The sequence below is a fragment of the Amyelois transitella genome, chromosome 13, assembly GCF_032362555.1.
Source record: "Amyelois transitella isolate CPQ chromosome 13, ilAmyTran1.1, whole genome shotgun sequence".
Lineage (NCBI taxonomy): Eukaryota > Metazoa > Arthropoda > Insecta > Lepidoptera > Pyralidae > Amyelois > Amyelois transitella.
In genome coordinates this window covers 5,077,161-5,097,132 of record NC_083516.1, presented here as the reverse complement: position 1 = coordinate 5,097,132, position 19,972 = coordinate 5,077,161, and the positions used below count along the sequence as shown (strand labels likewise).

Genomic DNA, 19,972 nt, shown 5'->3' with positions numbered 1-19,972 from the left:
TTTCATTTAAACATAAATAAAACTTACACAAAAATGATTGCCAATAATGTTATTCCTTATGTGAATTTAACTTTTAGAATTTCAGATCCGAGCAAGGATTCCCTAAACCGACAAACTTGCATAAAGTGAGTTATGAATAATATAAAGCAAATATATTATGCATTGATCGAGGCAAGTAGAAAATGATATTAATAATGCTACCTTTGAAACTCATAAATAAAATACCAACCTCATCGATTATGGTCTCATTTTTATCCGGTTGCGACAGCATTATCCTAACCAGCTGTTCCTTGCCCTGAGCTGGAGAAAATATCCCATTATATGCCACAGCTATATGTAAACTTGGGGTGGCACCAGCTACCCCTGTGACCACGGCAGTTCCTCCCCAACCTTCCTGTTGTCCAGGGCGGTGGTGATCATTACAAGCACTGTTTCCAGATAGTTCTGGTGGGTTTTCTGGTTCAAGAAGCGATGTGAACATTTCTGATGCTAGAGCTGGATATCTGCAAAATAGTAAAATAAGAATAAATACTAGCCATTAGTAATGTTTTTAAAAGCTAAAAAGATGAAGTTGAACGTAACGTTATTTTGGTGAATTTGAGTAAATTTAATAACCTTAACCTTCGTATTTTAACAACAACAGCTAGTATCTCAATTTACCATAACAATTTGTTACTATTTCTGAATCATAATAACTTATAACATTTATAAGTATTAAGCTTAAGATATAAAGCCGCAATAATATTTAAATATGTACCTAAGGTATTACATTATATACATTACTTATTAAAGTTTAAACTTTAGACAAATATCTCTATATATCTGTCGGCATTTTCCTAGACTGAATGAAGTCAACATCAACGAGGGACTTTCCGTTACTAATCACACGGCTAATTTAATTTGCAATCAGCTGAACAATACCGCTGCTATTTCCAAGGAACGGCGGTTCAAGGTGAAATCTATTGCATCAATACTATTCGATTCATACACTATAATATTTATTGTAGCAATAAAACACTGCTTTATAAATACTATCAAACGTTTTATTGGAATATTAATGTACCCACCTATCGATTCGTCCACTCAATGCGCTGTCCATGGTGCTATTTTGCGCATCTCCCCATATAAGTGCAACAAAAAGCGACCCTTCCCTTAATAACCGCTTGTACTCTCGAGGGACGCGGCGCCATACTCCACACAGCTAAAATTGTAAAGATGATATGTAAGAAAAAACTTAATTATAAGTAGATTAGTTTAATTCACTTGGTCAAAATTCATTTACACATACATATCCTCTAATAAGTTTTACTGGTTTATCGTGATCCAACTAAAGCAACTATCAGCATAATAAAACAAACTAACCTTATCAGTTTTTTCCTCATACGTCGCATGTATCCCTGGAGCCCTTGCTAAAGGATGCTCAATGAGCATTCTTCCTTCTCTGTCTAAGAAGGAGAGCGCACGGGGCTGTGCTGTGATTGACGTTCCTAGCAAAACGGACCAATAAAGATGGCGGCGGCGGAAGATGAACCGAGCAGTGGCCACTCCTGGAGCCACAGGCACGCCCGTCATGTCGTCACGTCTGATGCATAGCGGGGATCGCCCAGTGAGGAGAGCACCAAAATCTGAAGACCAGAAGTTTTATGATGAGTAGCCCATTCCGAAAATACTTAGGTTTTTGTATAAAAGTTGGTTAAATCATAATCGACCTAGCCGATGTTGTGGATGCAACCAGGGACACTTAAAGGAGAGAAAGAATTTAGGTGTTGTTGTACAAAAATAATACAATGGAAAATGTATGATTTGACCTGCATTCAACGACTTCTTGCGATTACACTAGGCAGTTTTTCTCATACAACAAAAATTGGAAATAATCCAGGCGATAAGGCTTGCATAAAATTGATCGATGCGTGTGAATAAAAAAACAAATAAGAATGAAAGTGGAAAGATATACACACTGCATCTACTTTTTCGTGGAAATATGCGTGCTGTATATATGTAATGTTGAATCATTTTATATCGTTAACTTACGTTTCATACTTAGGTTTTCTTCGCTATCTGTGAGAACCATCACTGGACTGTCCTGCTGAACTATGTCAGGCGCTGAAACAATAGAAAAAGACTATTACTTAGCATTCATTTCACGACATATGAGAAGAATCATACTTGTTCATTAGCATAAACTACCTATGCAATTTATAATGATCCGTCGAATGTTTGTGCGTAGTGCTATGGAATTTCAATACTAATCAACCATCAAGGTGATTTAGTAAAATATACAAGATGTATTTCCTGTGTAGGTATAAATGTTACCGATTGATGTTTCGTACCTACAATAATATAAAATTTATATTAAATATTAATTTTTCAAATGATATGAAAATAATGTTCATCCTAACCAAAGTAAGTTTGTTTCCTCTTCACAGTTATTAATTACGATTCTCATAAGAATTTGCATAAATTTAGTGTAAGTACAGAAAAGAGATGAGGTATTTTTAACGCGAGCAGAGCTGCGAGCACAAACTAGTCAAATAAAAATCGAAAGAAAAAAAATTCAATCAATTGATCGCGAATTATAACTGTGGCTACTGTTCCATGGGGAGTTCGCAAGACCTTCCGACCCTTCCATTCTGGTTGATTGGATCAAATGTTATTCAATCGTAATAGGATCGGCCGCGTCTAGACGGCGACGGCAGAATTTGCGCTTTGCATAGCTTTCTTGTTGGGTCTGCTGTACAGAAATAGAGGGAGCACTGACATTTCGCGTGACAATTTCACTGCACGAGATTTGTCGATGCGCTCGTTAAATTCTCGTAAATTAAATCTATCCTTAAATATGGCTATAATGTTACAAATTGTGTTGTAAAAGTTGTTCATATGATCGTACGTCAATGATTTTATGGCTATATGGACAAGTCGTAAATTAACCGGCCTGTCATCAGATTGTGATGAATGTAAACATATTCCTGCTTAAGCATTTAGTTAGCAGCCAAAGCTTTAAATAATACAGCTTGCACTCAACGTGAACTTGATAAATTATTTTATCTGATCTTTGTACTAGGCAGGGAAATGACATGATATACAAGCATACAGAATCTCTAAATAGTAAACAGTATGATGAGCAGACCTGTTTACGCAGATATATCCAAAGGCAGATTGTGATCTAGCACGGCCCGGCGCCAACATTCATAATTCACTCTGTAAAATAATTTAATACACGAGACAGCCCTAAATTTATTGGCGAATGGCGCCAGCGTGGCGATGACTTGGTCTAAGAAAGATGGAATAACAACAATGCAAGGAATTTGATGTTAGCAGATGATTGAACGATACAAGTTGTAACCGTTGGTATTATACGATGAAAGCATCTGGTAATGTAAACTCGGATTTATATGAGGTTGTTGATGAGTGTAATAGTTGTCTAATTTGGCAACCCTGGGCGAAGCGGCGCGGCGCCGGAGCACCTTTGACTCTGCGAGCTCTACTAGGCGCCCGCGCGGATTCGCTCTTGTGTGTGTGATGAATATTTATGCACGTTTACACCGAACTCGCAATCCGTCCCCGAAGGCTATCCTGCCAGTACCAATCGTTAATGTCATTTGGCGTAAATTTAAACTTTTGAAAGTAACCTCGAGACCAAAACGTGATGTGCCTAGAACCATCTTACATTAATTCTGAGTCTAGTCGCGCCCCGTCGTCTTTAGGTCGAACAGACACGGCGAGTTTTCCAAGAGCATGATGTAATGAGGCGCCAGGTAGACGACGCTTAAAACAACCATGAGCATAGTGTGTGCACAGTATAGTAACAATTTACGGGTTGTCAGAATAAAAATAAATTTTATGTTCACCGCTGTGACTGAAGACTAAATGAAAACGAGTGAAATTGCTCTGTAGCAAACAGTTCTTGTCTCGGTCGCCATAAATTCGTCGTATTATGGAAATGTGCGGGCGAGCATGAGTACAGTTGTTAGCATAGCAAGTTTAGTGTCTCTGTCGCGACAGTTAACGGTCGGGCAGATCATAGTGTCATAGCATCTAAGTAGAGAGTAGCAGGCGCATAAGTTAGAGTCGAATATTGTCCTGGCGCCAGCGAGGCGGAACAAGTCTGGTCGGCCTCTCCTACATGGGCAAGTCATTCCTACATACATAGCGATGTACATAAGAACTCGATTGCGCAATCAATCGGAGCGAAATATACGACTTCTTGAGGTGTTTTAGTACTTCCTATCCTGACAATTCTGCATATTTATTAGACGTCTGAGAAGGGCCAGATAAATAGTGGTTGTAACTACCGAAGTAAGTTATTTATAGATGGATTCAATAAGCAAATATCTAAATGCAAATGTTTCTTTTAAAATAGTGTACCTATATAGACTAATTCAGAGTCAACAACGGACTAATGACAAACAGACCAAACGATGGCTGCTTTGTACGAGTACGAGTATGCTATGATCAAAAGGTTTAAAGGTTTTGACAGGTATGAGTTATGAGTGCTATCAGAAAATTTCGAGCATTATAGACAAGAGATGAGAACACATTTGGAGAAAAAAGTTAGTGTCAAAAAATTCGTCACGGGCAATTGTTGTTTTCACAATGATACGTGTCAAAATAGCATAACAAGGAAACTAAAAATGACTATAAGTATTCTTGTTAGTAGATTAGCCTACAAAAACTCTACTGAACTCAACAATGGTGAAAATTCGAAACAGTCTATTACGCTTTATTTACTACATAACAATCGACAATGCACACACCTTGACCTCGGTTCGCTGAAAAATGTGAATTCGTCCAAACTATTCTGGACGCGTGACGTGGCGTCTGGTCGCCGGTGACGTAACGGGCGAAAACCGAAAACCGTCCCGTCTCGTTTCCTATCGTTAGTTGCTAGTATGCCATGAAGCGCTTATTTCATTGAGGCTACTTAAAAAAACCTACTATTTATTCCATCATTAAGCCATATATATCGTAAAAGGCGACTAAGGGATAGGCTTACAAACTAGGGATTCTTTTTTTAGGCGATGGGCTAGCAACCTGTCACTATTTGAATCTCAATTCTATCATTAAGCCTAATAGCTGAACGTGGCCATTCAGTCTTCAAGACTGTTGGCTCTGTCTACCCCGCAAGGGATATAGACATGACTATATGTATGTATGTATTAAGCCATCCAGTCTAATGTGGCTTTCAAGTTGCGACTATTGGTTCCGTCTATCCCGTAAAGGATGAAAACGTAATATGTAAATGTCTGCCACTTAAATGGAAGTATACTAAGTAATGTCTGTTTTCTCACCGAAATTACGAGTATACTGTAAATATTATGTATCAGATGCTACTTGACGGTTTTGTGTAATTCAAATAAAATAAAATTAAGACACATTTGCATAATATTAACCTGACTAGGTATTACTATAGTTGTGAACAACAGTTAAATTGAAATGACTCACCTATTAATCTAAGTACTTACGCACTTACCTATTTTTGAATAATTTTTTCCGTACTTTATCAAACTACTATAAAAATCACAATACGATAATCTAGATTACATATGTTTGCATATCACAACCTAGTAATCGTAATCAACTTCTCGATTGCAAGTGTTCGACCTAATTAACCATTTACCTACATGTTAATCACACAAACTCGAAGATAAAATTGATATCGCCGCCTATTGTCTAATACATGCAATTTTCTTATCTTTGCTCTTATACTTATATAGCTTACGTAACGAAGCAGTCACTCAAGCACTTATTGCTAAAAATGCTGACAACTAAATAAATTTTTGTTCACATCTAATCTGATCAATATTTTATTAAACATGTATTCGTATAAAATTCCTGTTAAATAACGATTTTTTGATCGAGTTTTTGACGTCCTGGCGAAAAGTCCAGCCCTCATAGCATGGCACGTGCTTTCTAACACGCGAAAAACTACATTTTTCCTTTTTATTATGACGTGAAATGGGAAAGCGATAGTTTTTCGCGCGATAAAAATGGTGTCGCGCATGCTATGAGGGAGTATCCTTAATGTCCTGAATGAAGCGAAATACAGGGATCCAATGTATCGAGATATAGGCGTAATTTAATACACAAGAGTCAATCCTTGTTGATTTCCATTAAAATTATTGTATTAACCTTAATGTCCTATTACTAATTTCAGAAACTATTTTATAGCTAATTTTATCACAGTATTTTACATAATTTAAATTTATGTCTGCTCGTAAAAACAAGACACGAGTAGAATGACAATCGAACTTGTTTCTCTTACATAAATCGTATTACTTGACTCACTAGGGCAATCTGTAGTTCCAGCACGGCTATAACAATCTAATAACAATAAATTTTAACAATATCAACACTATAATCCCATTACAAACTACTCCATAAATGCCTATATAAATAAGTTGTAAATTATGTAGGAAATTAACACTACCTAAATGCTATGACGAAGAGTATATGAAGGCACGTTTATATGTATAAACGTCATTTATTTTCCGAAACATCGAAGACGCATAAATGAGAATTTTTTTAGGTATTTTAAGCCCTTTTTTGTTTTGTGTGCATAATTTTTATAAAATTCTCATTGGCAAAATTGTAGCAGAAATCAGCCCGGTCGCATTCGTTACGTGAATATTTCTTAGAGGCAGATTGCTACGGAGACGCCGCCCGGTCCTCATTGCAATTCTCGCAGGCGGCGGACCGTTTGGCCTCAGTCGGCTGTGTGCTAATTTATAGGTTATATTCGAAATGATTGTGGCAAAGAATGTAAGACACAAGGCGCGGTCTTATTGTTGTCTATAGGCACGACGCGGCATTCGCGCTCGCACACACGCCCGAATAACTGTCGCACTGAGAGAATGCAGCGAGCATTGGCGTCGATTCAACATCCATTTCCATAAAATATAATTTCGTATCGATGCTCTCGGCGCATCCCGATGAATGTTTCATTGCGATGATAATCCATTAGGTATTCGAATTGCGAAAGTCGTTGCATGACGCAAACGGTTCTCCGTATGGGAAACGTAACATACATACCACCTACGTCCGCCGAGTTTGTACAAAATATAAATTGTGATTTTGAAGTCGGCTAAAATGGTGCGGACGAGCACTTGGGAATATCGAACAAGCGAGAAGAGACCTTGTAGGGCAGCGGCGAATGAGGCATTGTGCCGCCCGCTGTATTCTGCGGCGTCCTATACAACACCGTTTACGGACAACAGTTTACCCAAAAAAGTAGAACAACAAACCACGTTCTCACTGTTTACAAGACGTGCAACACTCCGACTGCATTGTCCTCCGGTGAAACGCTCGCGATTTGCATTTAACGCCTACAGACGCCGCCCGTGGCGTGTATGTTTTGCTCTTACTACCTAAATAAACAAATATTCTTATTGGTAAAAATAAAAGAACAACGATTTCTTTGTATCATGAATGAGCCTGTTCTGGCATCCGAGTTGATTACTTCCGCTATGTTAGTTGATCGTTTGTTTTACTCAGAGATAATTAAACAGACACCTCATTGCGTTTCCTCGGCTTATTGGATTTATTCTTTTAAATAAATAAGACTGTTTTGATCTCATTTTGTCAAAACAACTGTAGATATTAATCTTGCTTATTTATGTAGGGTGTCTGAACTCATCGAAGCCGTTGATGGAATTTAATTAGAAACACAGAATCGAATGTCGATTGTCGAAAGGCAAAGCATACTATACGACACGATACTAAGTTGCTTGATGTATGCGATCTAACGAGGCTTGATCTGGGTGCAATAAATTGCATGATTCAATACCTACCTTTTATTTTTATCTTATTGTTGCAACTATGATCGTGGATCATGGATGTGCAGTGTGCAGGTTTCCTCACCATGTTTTCCCTCACCGTAAGAGCTCCGTTTAATACTCAAACAAATGCTACTAGAAACATGTTTGGTAGTAAGATTCCAGTTAGTATATGGCTATTATACTATATTCGTCCCTTCAACTTTTGAATGCAATAAAGCCATTAGGTACTTGGGCTGACGACATGATAACAAATTTTCATACAGGGTTTTATTACTCCTATATCAATACGGTATAATGTAACGTCTCTTATGTTATACCAAACAATTAAAACGATTCACATCCCTATCAACGTCGTTCGCAGTGTAATTAGTTACAGTCTATTGCTTTTAAAGCCATTAAAAGTAATATTCCGTTACTTGGTAACATATAAAATAATCAATTACATATTTTATTACTATAGCACAATAGCAAAATTCATACTAAGTTTTAATTAAGTGGTTTTATGAAACCGTCGATACATGTACAGACTCACGTACGCGACATCAAACTTGAAAAGCCATTTATAAATCAGATAGGTAATTAAATAATTTATCGATGTAGCGGACTATCCTATATCGATAAATACATCCCTTGCACGTCATAATTTTCCGACAAATCATTTAAGTCACGAATATCCACTTATGTTGTGTACATGACTACATGCCTCACTGTTGATTTATTAATCAACAACATTAAAATATGAAATATATGTACAGAACTAATATTTTACCATAAATAACTTAGGTACTCGTTAAATTTTATTTGAGTTAATTTTATTTATTTATTTCTGTACACAAAATTATATACAGGAGCATTTAATACATTAATTCTAATACAAAGTTGCTATTTATTTCAATAGGAAATAGTAGGACTTTGTATAAGATGTAACATGCCATAAGCATGAAATAAAAGCCCGAATTTTCGAAAACTGGATTGAAAATGCTACTCGAATGCAATCCATGGTGCTGAAACACATAAAACTACATATGTATGCTGAAAACAGAACAATATGGAGAGGGAAATATTAGAAATATTGGACTCCGAAGCACCGCTGTAAGAAGAAAAGAAAGTATAGTGAAAAGAGAAATATAATATTACAAAACTGTAATTGCTTATGCATCAAGGTTCAGAGTTTACAGAAATGATTGCAGGGTTACTAAGTTTATAAAGTTTGTAAATGTCAACTCTTTACGTGAAGCGGTACTTAACTCATTGGATTTGAATAGATTTATCACCAACATCGACGATATGTCACGGTGTCTGTGTTATGCCGTCATTGCATTGTAAATAAAATTAATTTATTTTAACCACAAACGGTACGTTTACGATTGATTTGTTAGTTGTAGATGTGGTCTTTGTATTGTGATTTACGCAATTACAAATATTGGTCTCGAGTCCTGCTATACAAATTGTTGGTATAAGGCGACTTGAGCCTAAGAGCTAAATGATATTATAACCCAGAATCACATCACTTCAAGGATCTATACTGATTATACAAAGTCAGAAAAAGCGCATAACTAGAAACTTATATTTAATCATCATAAAATTAAATCGTAAAATAACTATCTAACACTTACGTATTTGAAATTGTACCTTAAATCTTAGGAATTAATTTAATAGGCAAAACATTCCGCTGTTTGACGGAACTGTAAAACAAGGACCTAATGGCCACCCGCGGTATATAACAGACATCAATCTTCATTAGCGTATTTATTTTAGGATGGATCGCCGCTAATATTATATCCGAATACATTTCGGACTAATTAGACCTAAGTCATTTTTATTTTTTATGGGTCTGGAATATCATACGTGCCTCTAGATTTATTTTGATTGTCGATGTTTTCGGCGCAGCGCCCTCGTTCGCCATAAAATTAGTTAGAAATTTTTCAACTACCTTCATTGCAAAATTTAATTCGGTTAAATCAATTTTGCCACGCACAATATAGACTGGCATAAATGTGGGCTTATAATTAGAATTTATATTATTAATGTATAGCCATGCACGACAAGTAATTTACACGGAAACTGAATGAAACACCATTCAATACAGAGTAATTTACGAAAAAGTGAATAACTCTGGGTTTTCATGCAAACCGCATTACATTTCAATTGGTTATTTTTTCATAAATAGTGAATAAACTAAAGCAAAACTAGTTCTCCAGTTAGAGATTGCTTTTTATTAGTTCTGGGAGAATTCGTACCCCAGTCTCTTACCGACTTTTATGACAGAAAAACACAACTAAAAAAACAAACGCCAGATTATTTTTCTATTTGAAGGTAGCCCCGAAATTGTGATTTGTTTTTGGCCAACAGCGAAGCGCATTTCAAAGCTTTATAAATTTAAAATTTATTTTAGCAAAGGCAATAATTTTGTCGAGAGGCTGGGTAATAAAATTAGGATTATTGGAATTTATTGATTGAACGAACTAGACGCATTATGTGGCGCCTCGATAGAGCAATAAAATTTAGTATGTATCCATACAAATAAATAAAATCAGAGTGTGTTGGAAAGAACAAAGTCATCAATTTACCTATATTAACTCTTTCGCTACTGAGTGCTTATGAAAAGTGTAGGAAACACTAAAAGATAATAATTTGTTAATTAGAAAAGTTCGTTGATATTTCTCTAACACACCCAGTGCAGTAAAAAGTTCGAGTTCATATATTTTATAATTATTATCACTGCTAACGATTGTATTCTTACAAAACGTGATCATCACATTATACAAATGTGTCGTGACTCACTTATACAAATTATTTGTATGATATTTAATGTATGAATCAGCACGGTGTAAAAATGTCTTAAGCCTATCCTGCTATGCAAAGGTCATGAGATTAAAGCAGCCGCCATGTTTTAATTAGCAACAAAAGTGGCACTATTTGTTTTTAAAACACATCAGAATTTCAAATGTAAGTAAAGATAAAATTACTTGAACACAAAAATAATCTAGAAGTACGTGCGTGTTATAAAAAATACATTCACTGAAAGATTATAAAAATAAGGTTTCTAACAGGCTTATTCACTAAGATGTCGTTGCTTTAGCGATTAAAGAAAAACAGGACCCATAAAATCATCAAATTATTTCAAATCAATCACAGACACATGTCTGTAATTTTCATTCTGTTTTATTTTTACTACTTAGGCGTTTACAGCGAACTAAGACAACGCGAACACAAAATTTTTACATAATTGTGAATTCTCAAAAACTACTTACGAAAATTGTTTTGATAGATCCTACCAACATTTTAATATCATTAAAAATGAGATCTTTGTATTACATGTGTGAAAAATGACAAAATGTCTTTTTTTTTGTCGAGTATTTTTGCTAGAAAACGTCGATAGCTCCCAAATTAACATGTAATACTTTGATTACTTATAGTGAATGTTGATCTTGACACGAACAATATAAGTCAGACAGATAGATCTCGATCTGGTTCACGATATCTGAATGCCGCTCTTTGTGCGGAAGCGGCGCCCGCGCAGGCGCCAGGCGCCGACATTGAAACGTGGGACCGTAGGGTCAAAGTTCTTCCTTCGTGACCTCCATACTCAATACTATTCCTAGATATTTCGATACGTGCGCAGAATTCCAAACTACGCTGAGCTATAAACAGGTAAGCTGATCTTGTTTTTGCTAAACGATTTAAGACATTCTATTGACGCATATTCTTATTTGTTTCCTCTAACTTTTTACTGCTTTTAGAAAATAAGACTTACCAAATGACAATTATTATTATCGTTTATTAATTGTACAATCAGATATAGGTTCTAAAATCTGTTTGGATGAAAAAGTCGTTAAGCACATTTCAAAAATATAATATACTAATGAAATAGATAACAAAGACAAAGTTATAATTCAAACTATCAATAAATTAATATCGATACTATGATTCGCCTATTACTTATTATTACTCTCATACACCTGTAGGATGAAACCAGTATCACACAAGTGCATAATTAAATGCAAAGACAAATCGCATACTTTAGCATTGGCAACGTACTAACAACATCTTTAAACATACATACATTTGTTGGAGATCGTAGGTCAACCCTTTGTATGAATAAATTAATTAGCATGTAAGTTAATTGTGACTAAATACTACGTACGCCAACAATTTATTGCATGGATTATGTTTGCATAGCAATCATACAGAACTATATAGAAAACATACATAGAGTAACTTTTATATCTCTTGCGGGGTACACAAAGCACAACACTAAACCTACACTCGAGAATCAAATATATGAAAGAAAAAGCTTTTTCGATTTGCGCGGGCAGTACTCTAGTTCTACTAAATGGATTTCCTCTACTTTTTTGGGGTAATCAAAAGTAAGAAGTTATTGGAATAAAAATGAATGAACACATATTATCAATTCAGTGAAAATTTATTAATAATTTAATTGTTGTGTGTTCATTTACAATTAATGTTTCATATTTGTTCATGTAACAATGTTCACAGATTCAGTCAAATATTTTTATTTGACTGAATCTCATTTTCTATCTGTAGAAGTTCTTATTTAATTTTATCGCAGTAACATACGAAATATCACATCTTTATCCCTTGCGGGGTAGACAGAGCTTGATATATAACACAAGATGGGCTCGTTTAACTTTCAAAATAATGACTTTTTCTCCGCACTTAAAACACTAAAATATGTTTAATTTAGTGAATCACATAAACTCAGACTTGTGGTATAAAGGTAGTCAGTTGAACGACTTTGCCCTTCCCGCATGCGGTCTGTTCGTCTGCCCACGAACTAACTACAAAACTACAGTATAACGTTCCCACAAGAACTCTCAGACAAATGCTATCATTCAAAGCTGTTGAACGACCACATAAAAATACTTTAAAGAACAGTTTTGATGAATGAGTGTAGTACAGTTTCGCAACTTTTGTGTTCAATGTTTTTTTAAGTTTTCTATTTTGTACAGCCAACTGCATCGTGCTTTTTTCCATTTGTAACGTTATCTTTGCATTTTATGAGAATTTGTATAATTGAAATACTAAATTACTTAAACCTCCGTCATTTAATTTAAATAAAATTTTCCCTGCTTAAGTTTAAAAACCTTAATCTCTAACATTGTACTAATGTAAGGGCTTACGTCGTACATTTTGTATTATGTTACATGCGCAGGCGCACGGTAATCCTATTATGGTCGTTATCTTCAGAAATCTGATCGTGAGACTGTCTGCTACACCAAAAGCAATAACTATTAAAGTAATGAAATAACTGTTATAGAGCTTTAACCTGAACTTCCTATATTACATAATTGATTTTTATCTTTGAGATAAGGAAATTTATCCTTATTGGGTAAAGTGCAACATCTACAAACGATTGTGTTTATCATAAATCAAAATCTATTCTATCAAATCAATATCAACAATGGAAAATTCCACGTATATTTTCCTTATTTTCAGCAGAAATAGACGTTAAATTTGCAAACGAAGTAAATCGACGTCTGCGATAGCATCTGCTTTGGATAAATCTCTCAGCGCCGGTTGGATGTAGCGGATGCGTGCCACAAAATATTCATGGTACAGGAAGGGTATCTCGCGGGCTAATTTGCCGCCTAAATCGAGTTATGTTAGCCAGTCACTTACAATTATAAAGTAAGTTTGTTAATATGCAAAAGAAAAAATACGGATTCCTCCACAATACGATAAAATTTGACACTATTTTAAATAAATTTTGTATCAAGGGTTTTTTAAAGTACTCAAATCGACACACCATTATATCATTATAACATGTCATTTGAAAATTGAACTTACTATAAGTTCAGTACTTATTATTAGAACATTTAAAGAATCTTTTCTTGTTAAGACTATCCAACACCAACGAGCTAGGAATATGACGATATAGGATACAAATTCCATAATCTAATAATTCAATTATTATTTTTAACTAATTAAAAATAATACTTTTGCACTAAAATTTCAGCTTTATAAATTACGAAGTCTCATACAAACTTGCAACCTCTATTAATAGAACTACTATAATAAAAATCTATCATGCCAAACTTCATCATGATTAGCTCAATAGTTTTCGTGATCAGTAAGTGGGTGTTTTTCTCTTTTGAATATATAAGTATAGGAATGTACTATGTAAAAACTTTATTTAATTTATTTTTCTATAAACCTTTTGCATAAAAACATAGGTGTTAATAAAGCTACGATATGGCTAAACCATGTGTAACATGTGCAACTTCTTTATTTTATGTTAATGTTTTCATGTTTACACATTCCTCTCATCGGCTCCTCGCACTAGCATAGGTAATACAATAAACATATGCCTTCATTTATTTTAAAATTACCAATTTCCTCTGTAAATTTCGGTAAATTGATGATGATTTAATTTGAGCGAGATAAAAATAAATTTTAAGATGAAAGGCATGGTTCATTCAACCCAGATAAATTTTAGAAGCTAACCTTTATTAAGTACATTATTTTTTGATGCAATCATGTTGCATTTAATGTTATGCCCGATAATATCGCTAAATGATTAAAGTTAAATTTTAAGTTGAAACTATGGTTGATACCTACATAAAAAATATCCGAAAATAACCAACTCATCAAAATACCATTTTTCCATTACGAAATTAACATTAAAATTAAAGACAATATTTTTGTGAGATAATTTTACGTACTTAATGACATAAGCAAATAGAAGGTTTACTACCTTCTATTTGCTTTGCTTTCACATTTTATCTTTAACTAGCTTTCGCTCACAGCACTTTAAATTATCATTTTTCTCGTTACTGTAGAAATTACCAAAAAAGTAGCATAGCATAGTTCTTTTCCAAAGTCTTAACTATTATTCGTAACAAGTTTAATCAATATGGTTCCGTTGTTAAACTGTAGGTAACTTACTTTCGCGTTTGTAATTTTACAATCACCCGCGGTTCCAAGTCTCCGTTCTCGGCACAATACTTACGCATGCAATATATAATATTTCATGGTAATCGGTACAGTGGTTTTAACTTAAAAGACGGACAAATATACACACTTTCACATTTATTATGTAGGTATGGATTAAGGATAAAATTTGAATTAAAATCACTTTGAGATTAACGAAAATCGCAATGTAACCCAATTCCCATACTAAACCGGCGCATGCGTCACGTCTTCCCGATTGCAGGCACTTAGCCGCGAACCCGATTGAGTAACCAGATGGTTATTGACAGACTCTATATACGAGAAGCACGCACTTACACAACAAAATTGCGACGTTCCAAACTAATGTGTAAGAAAATAGGTAAACTAAAAATTTCCAAGCATTTTCAGACACAAAGTCAAAGGCTGTGAAATTTGGATTATTTTGTGTTTGACTTTTTATACCGTTTGACGTTTTCAGGTTTGTTTTATTAAGCATAAGTTGCACCAGCTCAAATGTAGTACCTAAAATGTAAGTACTTCAATAGACTTTTTCACTTTATGTGGGGCACGTATGTGTGAAATTTTAAAATTCCAAGCAGTTTGTCGAGGTTTCATTCAATTTTCTATTCAAGATGAGAAAACAGAATTTGCATGCGTTTGGTCATAAAATTACATTTGAACGACTGACGACCGGCGCCACCTTTCTTTGAACAATGAAATGCCATGAAAATGGCGCCAAACACACAGTCACAAGCTGCGCACGCGCGCCTCGTAAACCTCAAACAGCCCTCTCATTTATACGAGCTCTCGATTGCATCCTGTATTTGTGTCCTTGCCTTGCTTATCTATAAACGCTTTTAATTTTTTTTCCCTCATCCATTTATTTAATACCACGATTTTGTTTTCATTCGATAATAATATATAATGGCGCCGCGAGTCGTAAAATATATTTTAATGATTATTATCATTAAAATAGCGCGAGATTCAGAAATACAGGTAATGCTAAGAAATAAAATCGACGCTTTACGATAATAGGCAATAATCAAATTCAATAAAAAATGAATGCTTATTTTCTACGATTTTAATGTTTGAAGGCCGCTTAAAAATAATCCCAGGCTTATTCGCATTGTATTTTTTTATCACTATACTATGACTGTGTGCAATTAACTTCGATAAACTTTGTCAAAAAGCAGTAAAAATTATATTTACTTAGGTTTTTTAATATATAAACCAACATATGAAATAAATGTAGATAACATCTTCAATATTGTTGCCCAACGGCCAGATGTGAAGCAAAGCTTGACATGACACAATAGCGTTTTTGGAACAATCTTCATTTCCGTATTCATTATCTGATTAGATGATAAGAAATCACATATCTAGTTTCGCAGAACTATACGAGATAGTGTATTTATGTGTAACAAATTAATGAAAGCATGTTATGAATGTAATTTTTCCTCTTTTCAATTTTTTTCACAGACAGGGACATAACTTATCAGTTTCAATCATCATATGGATCTAACGGAAATATTGATAGGTTAATATGTATTGGATTCGCTCGAAAACAAGCAATCCGCCACGGCTTCGCTCGGGTAGCATTTGAACATATAAACCTTCCTCTTGAATCACTGCATCAAATTCCGTTCAGAACAAACGGCGGAATAAAAAGATGCATCCTCCATAGAAGTGTTTCAGCAGTATGTCGTATTACAATAAATGGACTGAAGTTAGCTCATTCGAACAGTTATGTTTCTTGTTATCACCGAATGGACTTCACTGGCTGTGAATTACCACATAATGAGTTAGAAACATTTCACAACGTCGACACATACGGACAACAGCATATCAAGTTACCTTACTTGGATTATAAGCGCCAGCAATATTTAGTTAATTGCAATAAATTTGTGCAACTCGATATGGTCGCATCTGTGCGTATTGCTGATGATTTCTTGGCAAACTGTTAGTTTTTTTTAATTTGATTGGTGTTCATTATAAGTTACTTCAATGATAAAAATTGTTTTTGATATTCTTTTTATTTTTTTACACTTGAAAGTAATTGTAGCTTTTTTTTTTAATAATGATTTTAAATAAGTACTTACCGATAAGGGGTATTTAACTACTTACTCAATTTATTCATAAGGTATCTTAGAGCAACAATACTTAAGTACAATAATTTAACTTTCGGATTATGCAGATGTATGTATAATAAATTAAAGTTAAACAGTTTTGCATTTCTATTAGCGCTAATTAAGCATGTTACCTGACTTACATATCTGATTATAGTGTGCGTAAGAGTTGATTTACACGGTAGAAAAACAGGCAGACTACAAATCAATGGTCTGATTCACAAATTGATGAGTAATAATTAAATTCAAAATATCAGTTAAATTTTCCATTATCAATGTCTGCTCCCTTCTTGTATCTTATCTAACAAACAAGTAGCAATTACGATATGACCTTCATAACTACTACTATTATGCTACTCAGTTATAGTGGACATTGCAAATTGTTTAAAGATACACACTTTACTTGCATACACTTAGAAATGATTAGTTGCGCCTTGGTTTAGGGATAAAAAGTATGTGTTATTCCAACTTATATTATTCTACCCGTGTACCAAATTTTATCAAATCCGTCAAGTAAACTTTGCGTGAGGAGAAACAAATACACACACATCCAAATATTCTTATAATGGGTTGAACATAGAAATATTGGAAGACGGACCACTTGCGCCGAAACATCGCGAGGTACATAGATGCATATGAAGGAAGAAAGTTGTCAAGTTATAATGGCACAACCAAAATCTACTTTACCATGAAACTAATTCACATTTCTTTGGTTAAATATTAACAAAGCTTCGACCGAATCTAGATGATTATACAGACTGTCATACACAGAGAACTTTACAATTTATTATTACTTATATAAAAAGATAAGTATGAAATATCGTCCAGAAAAGTTCGTCGGTGGCGATCACACGTCGTATCGTAACGAGGTGATAATGCGCAGGCGCAAGCGTAATTTCAGCTGTAGATAACCGCCTGAGGAGCGCAATGCGAGACACAAAAAACAATCGTTCGGACAACCAGGGCTGTCGTTCTTAAATTATTCTTCATTGCAATAGTAGGTTGTGGTGAAGTCAACAATAATCTGTTGCATAGTTTATGAAAGAGATTTTCAATAAATCAAATTTTCCAAGAATTTTTTTTGACGAAATCTTATATCTTTTTTTAATATCTTTTGATTTTCGATTTTGATATTTTATGAACAGGAGCGTCTTCAGTATAAGCCGATGGAACTGAATAAAGAAAGTCAACAATGTATATTTCTTTCTTTAAAAATTACTTTGATGTAACATTTAAAAACAACAATCCCGCACTTCTCTAATGTAGCGATGGGTGTCATGTATGCATTTTGTCATCTTTAAAATGTGTATAACATAATTACATTGCAGTCATTTAAAATTATAGTTATACGAACATAAAACATGATGATGTAGTGGACAACCCTGTGACTACTCAGCCGCGTTACCATTTGTTCACATTAACCCGTATATTTGTGGCGCCAGCGTCGCAAAATAATGAGATGACAAACGTTATCTACGTATGTTTTTTATTTGTAAATTTCATTATTTATTTATGTACACAAAATATGCAAACTGCTACTTATCGTAGACATCTCTTCTAGTATATCGGTGAGAGGAGATATGAATACAAGTACTCGTAATGAGAGCAGACAGGCGAGTGCAACATTCAACAAACATAATTACGAACTTTACACAAATAAAAAGCTTTTTTGAGAGCGAAATTCTTACATTATGCGTCGAAGCAAACCTATGAACATATTTATATCTATCGATTTGAAAAATGTCTCAGAGCTGATACTATTCAAACATCCATGAACTTTCATTTCTAATAACACGACATACGATCATTTATAATATATATACCTTTTCCGTTAAAACCTTATAAGAAACTTGCGTTGAAATGAATTTTGCCACTTTATTTACACGTTCACGTGTTCACGTGTGTGTTACATGTACATTGAAATAAATACCTCTTCTGTAGTATATTTTATTTGTGAAAGCAGCATCACAGGCACATTTGTATTTTGTATATCTTCTACAATACATATTTCTGTGATTAGATAACAATTTTATCAAGTTAAATTAATTGAAATAATTATTGTTGACCTTTACAGATTGTTTTAACCTCTTGTTTTATCGACATTGGAAAATAGCAGATTTTCTCGCGTATACACTTTCGTACATACTTAAACGTGGTATAAACGTTAGATTCGTAATCGCAAGGCATAACATAAACTGTTTATATGAATAAATTATTGTTATCAGCAACATGAATGTGCAATAAATTTACTAGCTCACGACCGCGTCTTTCTTTGGTTTTATATTATTTTTTAAATTTTGTATTAATACTGAAGTCGGTATAAGTATTTCCTCTGAAATACCTTCAAGAGTGTGACTAACGAGGGAAATTAGACACAAGAATTATCTTTCTTCTGAATTATCCATGAAAATATTTTTTTTATAAAAATAAATTAACTAATTTTATTAGGGAATGTTATACTTTTGTAAATTTAATGAAGTACCTAAGTACTTTCTAGTCTTTTTTATTAAAGAAAACCTTCCTCTCTTTTTAAATTAATAAGTCCATAATTTATAATTTAATAACTTTTCTGTTTTACAAATAATCAGACTCTCGTATCTACGTGTCCTCGGCCGGCGCCGGCGCGCGCGCCTCGACGCCGCCTCTTGTTTGCTCTGTTCTCTACGAGTATTTACGCAAGCCCATTATTCCAAACAACACTAAATTATGGAAATAAGCTACGTCAGATTCATTCGGGTGTAATGCGAACTTCTTTATTTTTTTCTGCATTTTTAGGAACCAAAGTGTTATTTCGAGGCAGGGGCCAAATACCAATTGTAAGTACTTCGTTTTTATAACATTACCTAAATGCTATTTTCTACCTAAGTTTATGTATAATCCATATCAAGTAAATAAAGTATTGGAATATAAATAAATAGACGAACAAAAACATTAAAAAGACAACAGGAAATGATCGTTTTCCACGTGCCAAAACTATTAATTACGATGACATGTTTTGGAGCTGAAAGATTATAGAGTTATTAAGGGGAAACCTCTGCTAACCTTTGGCGATGGAGTAAAAAACCTATTACATCAAAATCCATGTCTTATTCAGAAAAAAAGTCAACGCAGGCACCGTTTTACATCATTTTAAATTTGAATTAATTAAATTTATGT

At 34.2% G+C, this 19,972-nt stretch overlaps 1 protein-coding gene across 1 annotated transcript in view; it reads right to left on the bottom strand.

The window, feature by feature from the left end:
• LOC106141166 (dorsal-ventral patterning protein Sog) overlaps positions 1-19,972 on the bottom strand; it is an 82,656-nt gene that overhangs the window by 11,111 nt on the left and 51,573 nt on the right. The window contains exons 4-7 of the mRNA XM_060947245.1: positions 2,032-2,103; positions 1,363-1,625; positions 1,068-1,201; positions 230-503 (exon numbers count right to left, since the gene is read on the bottom strand). Coding sequence (XP_060803228.1) covers positions 230-503; positions 1,068-1,201; positions 1,363-1,625; positions 2,032-2,103 — 743 coding nt within the window. The remainder of the gene's footprint in view (positions 1-229; positions 504-1,067; positions 1,202-1,362; positions 1,626-2,031; positions 2,104-19,972) is intronic.